Below are 10,745 nucleotides of genomic sequence, written 5' to 3'. Positions count from 1 at the left end.
AAACGGGCACAAGGTTTACGACTTCTGGTTCTCGCGGAGCAAAGAGCAATAAAAACGACCTTGACTTTGGAAGAAACAAACAGCGGGGGAGAGAAAGTGTCAGATCCAGCTGAAACCGCCCCGTGCCTCCCCTTATCTAACCACATCCTGAGCGCGTTCAAGTCTTAACAGCATTTAACGGGGAAAAGAAAAGAAAAGAAAAAAAAAAAAAAAAAAAGGACCAGCAGCTATTAATACCCGTGTTTGGGCAGATCTGAGGAAAGGGCTGCCTTCCCAGAAGGTCGCCCGCTTTTTCCAAGTACTGTGGTCAGATAAAAGGCAAAACTTGTGAGCTCAGCCGGGGATGCCCGGCGGGTGGCCGGGCGGGCGGCAGGGTAACAGTGCCACTTGCTGGTGGCCGGCGCGGCCGAGGACCCCAGGGGAAAAAGCAGAAAGCGCTCACCAGACCCAACCACCAGCCGCGACGGGAACAAAGCAACAAAGCTCTGGAGCGAGTGCCACCAGCTCGTCACCCACGCTGCCACCCGGGGGTCCCGGGACAACCCGGGGTGACACTTCTTGGATGCCACCAGTCACAGGGAGGCACGGATTGCCGGCGCCCACCCCATCCCCGCCGCCGGCTGCTCTGGCCATGACCTCAGCAGGAACGGCATCCGTGGCCCCACGCCGGCTCCGCCGCCTTGGCCCCACGCCGGGGCAGCTCCCGCATGCCTGGCCGCCCCCGCGCCGCCTCGCCCCCGACAGACATGCCAGACTGCAGAGGGGCGAGCAGGAGCAGCGCATGGCTCGGCTCTGGCACCGGCATCCCCCAAGCCCCCCCCCAGTCTGTCGGGGAAAATCCCACGCGATGCCCCAGAGGCTGGGGGCAAATTCAGGAGAACAGCCCGGACGCCCACAGCCACCAGCCCCGGGGCAAAACACCCCAAACCGGGGGCACCCGGCGTAGGTGGGACTGTTTCAAGCTCTGACAAATCCTCCAGGAAGAAATGAGAAGCAGAAGGGTGCTCCCCTCCCTAGCAGCTACTCCCAGAAATGAGAAAATTAGGTCATTTTTAGGCAGGGAAGAAAAAAAGAAAAAAAAAAAAAAGAAAAAGGTTATTTTAAAACAAGCCAGCTCTGTTGTGACTGGCAAAGGGACGTCACCGCTGACTGTGACGCAGTCACGGTCACAGCTTCAGCCTCCAGCTGCCACCCGGTGCTGGCACAGCACCGGCTGCTCCCCGAGGCATGGCGATGAAGCAGCCCTGCCTCTGCCACCCTCTGTCACTGCAGGGGGGTTTGCAAAGCCTCGGTGCTCGGTGGTGGTGGTCAGCAGGTGGCCACGGGGCTAGGACGCGTGGCAGGAGCCCGGGGAGTGAGCCAGCACCCACCCCAGGCCGGTGGCCACAGCACGGGGCCATAACAAGGACATAAATCAACCCATCCTGGGGATCAGTCTGAGACTCCTGCAAGAAACCTGCACCGCTTCACAAAAAGGACACGAAGGGGAAGGTGCCGGGGTGGCACAGGGAGACCGAAGGCTGGAGCCCGGCGCAGCAGCCATGGCCAGGTCCTCTGCTGAGGGCCATCTCCTCTGCCGAGGACCATCTCCGGCACAGAGGGAGAAGAACAACAAGCAAAAAGTAAACAGGGAAAGCGGCAACTGGCACCTGGGAAAGCAGAGCATGGGCCAGATAAAGGACAGGAGAGCTGGAATGGGAGAGAGGCGATGGCTGGGCCCATAGGAGGGTGGCTGCCCATGGAGACAGAGCCCCACGGCCGAGGGACCCCACAGGGTCAGCACGGGGCTCACTGCAGAGCGAGAGCACCGCGGCGTGGGTGCCAGTGACCGATGGCACTCCAATGACACAGCCAGAGAAAAAAAAGCCTCCAGAGGGGCCCAAGCGAACCCTCCCGCACAGAGGGATGCTCCCCCTCACGTCCTTCCGTCCATGCAATGATCATCTCCACATACTCCCCACGTGCACACCGGAGAGATTATGTGACTGCAGGGCCACCAGATCCTCTCCCGTACCAGTACACACGGTGCCTGGAGCTTCCTCCGGCCCTTCCCCGTCCTCTCTAGCGCTGGCAGCCCTGAGCCTGGCTGAGGGCGAAGTGGTCGCAGAGCAGGAGCAAGGCATCGAACCGCTGGAGCCGCTGCAGAGCTTGGGCCAGGACCGGGATGGTGACCGTGTCTCCCGAGTAGGTGAAATGAGCCACGAGCTGCTCAAATCCTGATATCCGCCCCAGCAACTGGGGGGTGACCCCCAGCTCCAGCGCTACGTGGCTGAAGTTCTTCACGCCGTTCAAGGAAGGGTCCAGCAAGAAGGCAAGGGACTGCACCAAGGAATGGGGCAGCTCTACTACCGGGAGACCTGGGGACAGGAACACAGCAAAGCGGGGTTAGAAACCAACCTATCCAGCCAGGGTAAGGATAAACGGAGCAGCCAGACTCCATCCCGTGTCCCTGCTGAGCAGGTGAAATGCCACCCTGGCAGGGCAGGTATCTCCTCCAAAACCACTTTCACAGCACAGCAACGTGGAGCTGGCTCAGTCCCAGGGAGGCTGGTAACTGGTGACAACTGGGCATCCATCTGCCACCCACCCGCAGACCATTCAAGGCATCATCACAGAAAATCTACCTTGTGAAGCAGCACCAAAGGCCATGAAAGTCAGGTAAGCCCCTGTGATGACTGGCACCTCCACGGAGCCGTGGTGGGCTTCTGGAGGAGCTCCCCTCCAAGAATCTGCCTCTCTCCGCTATCCCAATACTTGGAGAACAAAGATGAGGCTGGAAAGACACTTACCCTTCGCTGTGCTGCTGATCTGAGTCACAAGGCTCTGGGCGTCATCCACCTGGCAAGACAAAAGACCTCAAGGTTGGTGTCAGTCTGGTGAGAACAGCAACGCCTGTCAGTGCTTCCAAGGCTGTCAGAGGCTCAGAGGAACGGTGCTTCTCCTTCCAGCACTACCATCCCACGGAGCCAAAGACCTCCTCGGGATGCTCCGGGGCCTCCCAGCAAACTGCTTCCATAAACGGTCACCTGGAGCTAAGCTGTTAAACGCATCTCTCTGCCAGACATTTTCTGAGCCTCAATGATGTTAGTCACTGGGTTCATTAAGAGCTCAGAAGGGAGGGAGGAGGAACCAGCTCCCCCCGCTGCCAGGTCAGCTTTCTGGAGAGCAAGAGGACAAGAACCACTCAAGAGCACACCAGTTAAAGATACACTTATTCAATAAATTGACTCTGGTGTTTTGGGTGTGTGAAAATGCCCCAGCAGGTCGTGTCTCCATGGCTGATGGCCTGTTGAGTGACATACCACTAAACATCTGGCAAACCATTTTTGGTAATTACCAGTTAGTCCCAGATATTAATGAACCTTAGTCTACATCCCTAACCCATCAGCAAGCCCAGTACCCTGTGCCTGAGTCCGGGACGCCTGCTGGCGATTCAGAGGAGCAATGAGGCCAGAGGAACTTACCAGCTGCTCCCCGCTTTCAGTGGTGGGATTTGGGAAGGTGGAGGGCAGGCGCCGGGTCCCCTCTCGCCCCGTGCCACCGCTCTCTGCCGGGATCCTCTGCGCCGCCCGGCTCGCCGCGTCCTCCGGCCGCTCGCCCCCCACAAACTCCGCCTGGCTGGAGAACTTCTGGAGGTCCAGCTCGGTGCATTCCACCGGGGCATGTGGCCACTTGTGCTGCATCTCGGAGGCGCAGGAGGAGAGAGGGGCCAGGGGCTCCGCCGTGCCCGGCTGGCCCTGCCTGGGGTCTGGGGGCGGCAGGATCCCAGCCAGGCGGTCCCCGCGGCCCGAGGTTCGGATGAGGGGCTGGCTTTCCAGGAGGCTCCTGCCCAGCTGGGCTTTGGAGGCAGTGCTGACCCCGACGGCCGGTGACAAATCCATCTCCGGCTGGAGAGAGGGGAGCTGGAGACCCACGGCTTCCCCGTCTGAAATGAACTGCACCGCTTCCATGGGGCCTGAAACCAGAAGCCAGCACCACGGCTCAGTGAATCCCAGGATCTGCCCTGGCCCCTTCCAGGGCTCTGCCAGCCCCACCGTCAAACCCATCAGCCCAAGGCCTGCAGGCAGAGCAGGGAGCACCCTGCCAGAGGCCAGACCCCTGTCCCCTGCACCACCCCCGAGCAAAGCCACTTTGTGCCTTCCTGCAAAGTTTTGAATGGGGTCAATCCTTCCCCCAGTCGCAGGGAGGGCAGGAGGGGACTGGGGGGGGATCAGGAGCCGCGCAAACATTTCTGGTACAAGTTCTCCAAGCATTTGTTAGGAGAGGTCCCGAATTTCACATTGATGGGACTTGGTCACCATCCAGCTCCATCCTTCCTGCCTAAGGGCACCTCAGTAGGTCCTAGGTCCATGCAAGCTGGAGCCCAGCATCCCCCCCCTGCCCCGAGAAAGAGGTGGCAGGAGCAGGTACCTTCTGCCTGCCTGTAGCATGGGCTCAGGTTCTTCACACCCAGGCAGCAGGGACCAGACATCTGCTCCTCACACAGGAATCTGCCAGGCGCCGCCGCAGTCGGGAACATGGCTCGCTGGCCTGAGAAGTTCTGAGTCCTCAGGAAGACTTGGGAGGATAGAAGAGAACCAGTGTGAGCGAAGGCTTGGCTTGCTTCCCCAGCGTGTCCTCAGCCATGCGGTATGTCTGCCTGCGAGGAGCTGGGAGCCAGCAGCTCCCTGGCACGCTGCTGGATGCCAACGTGCCCCCACCCCAGCCATCAAACCTCCTGCCCTCTTCCCTCACCAGTCCTCCAGGGTCCTGCCCTGCAAAGGGTCGCTCAACCTCAGCCTGCCCCCGAGAAACCCCAGGAAGAGAAGATCACCAGTTCTGCCTGTACAAACGGCATTCTCCTCCTACTAATTATGGTAGTAAGGAGGAGGGAGGCTCCTCCGTGTCTTTGAGCACGCAAAGCGCAAGAGAGATCCTGCAGATGTTAAAAGCAGGATGAGGTGTTTCTTCTGTGTGCGCAGGGGAAGGTTTGGGTCACCGTATGGAGCAGCAACGCTAAGGGCAATGCTCAACACAGTGAGGACCATGGTCATGTGTGATCAGCAAAGGGAGAAGGAAGGGAAGCACTGCAGGCATCGACTCACCTCGCTGGCATTGGCTCTTCCAAAATCGCTTGCAGTAGATGATGGAGAGCGCCAGAAGCACCAGTACGATGATGACCAGGGCACTGCTGGTCAGTGCAAGAAGGGCTGTGTCCTGAGGCGGTACGGTGGGGATGGCAACCTTCACCAGGTTTGTTCTGGACCGACCTGCAAACACACCAGCCACAAAACATTGGAGCCTGACCCCAAGGCTTGGGCCACCACCTCCCTGCCCATCCCTCTTCATGTGTAGTGACCATGCCTCCTCCAGTAGGTCTGTGGCACAGTGGCTCGTGCTGTGGCCAGCGGAGTAGGATCAGTGAAAGGATGGTGCACATCTGAGCACGCGCCTTTGACACGGTCACAGTGACTTCCCAAGTACCATGAACCTGCTCCACCATGTCCTCACCACCCGCCCTGCCCCAGAGCGCCTCGACTCCCCACCGGTGAGGGACGGCACGTACACTGAGGCTCGGAGGAGGGCGTCTGCTTGGTGCAAGGGATGCACTCCCAGTCCAGCTGCCCGCTGATCCGCACCTTGCGGTAAAACCTGCAAACACAGCAGAGGGTCTCAGCAGCGCACAGCCCCACAGCAAGCCCCCGAGACATGGACGGTTTGTCCGCCCCATGGCAGTGTGGGGAAAGCCGAATCCCTGTGCTCCTGTCCCAAGACACCCCACGGCAGCAGGTCTCTCCATCACTGGTTGAAGCCATACCCACAGCTACTTTTTCATATCTGTCCCCGCTTTGGCCAAGGTCAAACTGCCTCCCTCCCTCCCCACGTCTGCTAAAGTGGGCGATAGTGATCCATAGCTCCATGAAGCCACAGAAACAGCCCAGCCTACATCTGTGCCTGGGAAGGGGCTCATAAGCCAGCGCCTCGACTCGTTCCTCTGTCCCAAGTCCTACTGCTCACCAGCATATGGCCTGCAGCCTGCGGGGACCACCAATTGTAGTGGTCTACAGCCACTCATCTTCCAGGGCTTAGCCAGCCTGGTGTCCATAAGACAACTCAGGCCTGGAAGGAGTTTTCTTCCACTGCTCGTTCATGAGAGCCTTCAGGTTCCCTTCTTTAGAGCTAAAAGGGGGTCATCGGGTGGGTCTGATTCACGTATTATTATCAGTGTCGTCCTCTTATGTCCCATGTTCTGGTGGCCTCAGGTAAAGACCCCTCTGTCCATCCCCTCCCTGCATGCTCCCAGGTGTGATGACCACAGCTCTGCTCAATCCAGGATCCAGCCCCACTCACCCCGGCAGACACTCCCCACAGACCGCGTTGGTGGTCGCCGTGCAGTTGGACTTCTGGATGCGGTTGATGAGGGTGCAGGACAGGCAGGACTTGCAACCATGATGCCCCCAGCTGTCCTTAAACTTCCTGGGAGGGCAGGCAACGCACTGCGCGTCCCCCCCGCTGCCATCACCACAGTCCTGCAAGACATGAGGTCAGGTGGGTGCGCAGCTGTGGCGAGGAGCCACTTCAGGTCCCAAAGTGGTACCGAGGGGAACGGGGTCCCTTCTTTGGGACATCAAGTGAAGGAGTTACCACTCATGGGTCCTCAGAACCCAACCAAGAGCAGACACCACCACAGCAGCTCCGATGGAGACGCACTGGGAAGCTGTTTGCTGCCCAGCTGAGGCCCACCAGCCGCGTTTAGGGAGGAGGAAAGCTCCAGCAGCAACGTGCCCCAGGAGGAACCGCAGGTAGGGACAACCTGCAGGGTGCCTGGGTGGGAAGCACCCATCCCACCACCAAGGCTGGGCCAGATCCCTCTGCAGCCATGTCCTGCTTGTGCCCATCCAATGTGCAGCCCGGCTGGGCAGTGCAGCTTCACCTGGTGCTTTGGACCAGGAGGAAATTTAGATTTCCATCGACAAAAAGGAAAGAGGGTACCCCAAGCTGCAACCTGAAATCCCTTCCCACCCATCACTCCTCTCCAAGGTGAGGGAAACTCTTCTTGGTCCCTTCCCACCAAGTCCCAGCTCTTCCCAACATGCTGGGACCTAAGTTTATCCTTCTGAAGGAAGGCTGGCAGAGGATTCCCCTAGCACTGTAAAAGCCTCACGATGATTCCTGGTCCCTCCAGAGCAGCCGATTTACCTTGGAAAGCTCTTGTCCGGGCATGCAGTTTCTGCAGGGGACACATTTCCCATGCTCATCCCGGTACTCAGTCTCTTGGCAGTTCATTGGGACCGGAGAGGGGCCGGGAGCCTGAGGAGGAGAAGAAGAGAAGGCAGGGAAGTCACAACCAGCCCCAACACTTTTAAGATGAGCAGCGTACCCTTTTCTGGGAAGAAGTTTCCGCTCTGGCCAGGACGGCCATCTGCATTTCTCTTGCATCACGGGTGTCACTGCGGCAGGAGGAGGCTGCTCCAGCAGCTCAGGAAGGGCTTCCCAACGAGGCTGGGGATGAACTGCCTGGTTCTGCTGCCACATCCCAGCCTTCGCGATGGAGCGAGTGAAATTTCCTTTCCAGTATTAAGGTAGACCCACCGATCGCTCAGGCCACAGATTTGCAGGAGGCCAGTGGACTTTGCCAGCCCTGGCTGTAGCTCTGGGCATCCCAGACTGTTAGTAGAGAGCAGTACCAGCAAAGTCCCAGTTTTGGGACCCAGCAGCCCAGCTCTGGCTGGTATGGATGCACTGGTCGGACATGAATAAATGCCGGTGGCTGGCCATGTCCCCAGCAGAACAGGACACCCACCTGCAGCCCCGCTGTGCCAGCCTGGGGCTGTGCAGGTTGCCCCAGTCTCTTGCTCCACACACGTTCCAGCTCAGTGTGGGCTGCAGACATCTCAGAGGACCAGCAGAACAAACACTCACCCCCCTCAAAAACACCATCCAGAGCTTTCCTCGGGTGAATTAATGGCTCTGCTGTGGTTAACGGCAGAACTGCCCCAGCCTCAGTGGAGCCACAGTCCGCGCCTTCACCATGGAACATGCACCTTGCCAAGAACAAGCAACTCAGACTGAAGCTACAAAACTGAGCAATTTATTTGGAGTTTTGGGGCCATCTGTTCATTCCTGCATGTTCTAGGTGGGTTCTTACCCTGGTGACAGAAACGGAGTAAAATCCATTACCACTAAACCAATCTTCATTTTACCCCATAACCTTGCGTTAACCAATCTTCAATACCCCATAACCTTGTGCAGTAAATCAGGAGAGAAACAGCGTTCAAGCAGCCTTGGGAACAAAACCCATTAACTTCTAAATACCCACCAGGAACAGGGAACACCTGAAAATGCTCTTTTGAAGACCACCACCCTGAACAGCCTGAACCACCTGGGAAAACCTGGCATTTCAGCCAGAGCCATCCCGCTCCACAGCCTCGGGAGGAAGAGAGGGTCATTGGGGATGTCCCCTGCAAGGTTCTTGCAGAAGGTGGGAACGGACTGCAGGACCCCCAGGCACCCCCTTTCCCCTCCCATCGGCACCGTTCCCGGGCACTGACGGTCCCACAGCAGCATTCCTCCGCAGGCTTTTTCTGCGCTCCTCTGCTTAATCCCCCACCACTCCCTTGCCGGCTGCCTTTTGGAAGCAGACACTTGGATGGGTTCCCCGGGCTCTGAACGACCGAGATTCATTCGAGATGAAGTCTGCCCCGGACGAGCATAGAACGTGAGTCACCCCTCACCGCAGCTCCCCCTCGCACACGGAGCCGTGACAAGGAAAAGCAGCGCAAGCCAGAGAAGACCGGGGATGAGAAGCTAAGGGAGCTAAATTTATCTGGCAAAGATCTCGGGAGGGGCATGATCACAGCCTATAAATAGCGTAAAGGTTACTGACACTACCGAATAAATAAAGGAGATTTGTCACCATCTCAGAAGGTGGTGAAGAAGGAGCCCGGTGCCAAAGCCCAGGGAAAAGCGCAGGGTTTAGCGTTAGGGTTCAGCTACAGGCTGAATGCGGTAGCAAAGAAAAAAAACAAGAGGAGGGGGGTAAATAGGCTCAACAGGGGTGACACACAACCGCCTTGGAAGGCTGGGATGCTAATGGTCCAAACCCAACCTCTCGGTGAGCTCTGAGCCCAGACCCCGGATCACCCCCAGCCGGGGGGGTGCCTCTGCCCAGAGCAGGGGGGTCAGCGCTGCTGATGCTCTGGTCCAGAATGCGGAGTCTGATTCAGGCTTTCACTCGTAACAAGAGCACAAAGATGTATGAAATAAGAGTTTCAGGCAACAGAAACGGAGCCAAGACACTGGAGCCTGGAGAACAAGGGGACTGATTTCATCGGCTCTCCAAAGCGCCGTTGTAACACAAGAAATACTAGTGGAAAAAAAAGAAATCCCACCAAAAAAAACCCCAAACCAGCAGGCTTTTTTGCCGCTACCGTCCCGCGAACACAACACGACTGCTTGCTCTCATACATTTACGGACTTCTCTGCCCTTCAGAAGGGTCTGCAGCTAGGGATACACCTCCCCAGAAGAGGCACAGCTCAAACCAGTTTCCCAAATAGAGAAAAAGCTGCAGAGGCAGAAGGAACCCTGTGCCAGCGCAGCTCCCCCCGCGCGAGGAGGTCTGCCAGCGTGACGGCACCACGCGGGGGTGGCGGGGAAACGGCACACGGCGGCCCCCCCAGCAGAGAACCATTAAGCGTTAAGAGCAAAGCCTGCTCTTTCTCAAGCCGCAACGTAACGATACACGGAGCGAACGCTTTGTTGAATATCTGGCATGAAATTCAAAGCTGTGAGAGCTGGTGTTTGGTGTTCTTTTTTTCTCTTTTTTTTTTTTTTTTTCCACTTCTTATTTTAACAATACCAGAACCAAGACGTTTAATTTACAAGCGGAGGATACGTCCAAACCACGTAGCACTGCCCTGGTAGAGCAGCAATTTCTGATAGTTCTAATAAGGCACTAAAACGACTGGTCCTCATTAGCCTAAAGTACAAAACCAAAAACAAACAACAAAACCCTCCCACCTCTTTGGAAACTAGATGGGAGCTCAAGGGGACTGCCAGAGCAACAGATTTTATTTGCTGAAGAGGAATATAAACGTGCCACAGTATCAATGCATTTACAACTTGTATTAAGGGTAGCGAAACGTGCTGCCGTCCTTTCGAGACGCGTGAAATCTTCTAACTCAAAACCATCATAATTTGTGAAGAGACTCTTTTACTGTCTTAACGGGACAACTTGCCCGAGTGAGGCGAGCAGATTGTGCCCCCCCACTGCGTTATTGCTCAAGACAGCAAGAACATGAGCTGCTGAATGAGTTTCACTGCATGAGACAAAAGGCGCTTCAGCAAAGCTACAGCGGCGGTTGCAATTCATTCAACCTCCCTGACAGTTCTGCAGCTCTGACATTTTCTTTTCCCTGCGAAAATGTAATTTTCGAAAAAATTAGACTGTCTGGGAATCCGAGCTATTTAGAAATTTCTTTTGTGTCCCCCTAATGGATTACAGAATCACAGAATGACATGGGGTCGGAAGGGACCTCTGGAGATCATCTAGTCCAACCCCCCTGCCAAAGCAGGTCCACCCAGAGCAGGTTGCACAGGAACGTGTCCAGACGGGTTTTGAATGTCTCCAGAGACAGAGACTCCACCACCTCCCTGGGCAGCCTGTTCCAGGGCTCTGCCACCCTCACAGGAAAGAAGTTCCTCCTCATGATTCTGGTAGGAAAAAAAGAGAGGGAGGAAATCAATAAGTGAAAGGATACCACAA

The 10,745-nt window shown here is 56.9% G+C and overlaps 1 protein-coding gene across 1 annotated transcript; it reads right to left on the bottom strand.

The window, feature by feature from the left end:
* Positions 1-2,061: 2,061 nt before the first annotated feature.
* Positions 2,062-7,266, bottom strand: EDA2R (ectodysplasin A2 receptor). The gene is made up of 8 exons (XM_074147497.1): positions 7,180-7,266; positions 6,331-6,509; positions 5,546-5,631; positions 5,085-5,249; positions 4,411-4,557; positions 3,465-3,955; positions 2,790-2,838; positions 2,062-2,357 (listed from the first exon to the last, which is right to left on the bottom strand). Exons 1-8 carry the CDS (start codon positions 7,264-7,266, stop codon positions 2,062-2,064), a joined length of 1,500 nt encoding a protein of 499 aa, XP_074003598.1.
* Between the last annotated feature and the right edge of the window lie 3,479 nt (positions 7,267-10,745).

The sequence above is a fragment of the Numenius arquata genome, chromosome 5, assembly GCF_964106895.1.
Source record: "Numenius arquata chromosome 5, bNumArq3.hap1.1, whole genome shotgun sequence".
NCBI classification, from domain to species: domain Eukaryota; kingdom Metazoa; phylum Chordata; class Aves; order Charadriiformes; family Scolopacidae; genus Numenius; species Numenius arquata.
Note: the sequence above shows the minus strand (reverse complement) of the source record. Positions and strands in the feature narration are given on the sequence as shown.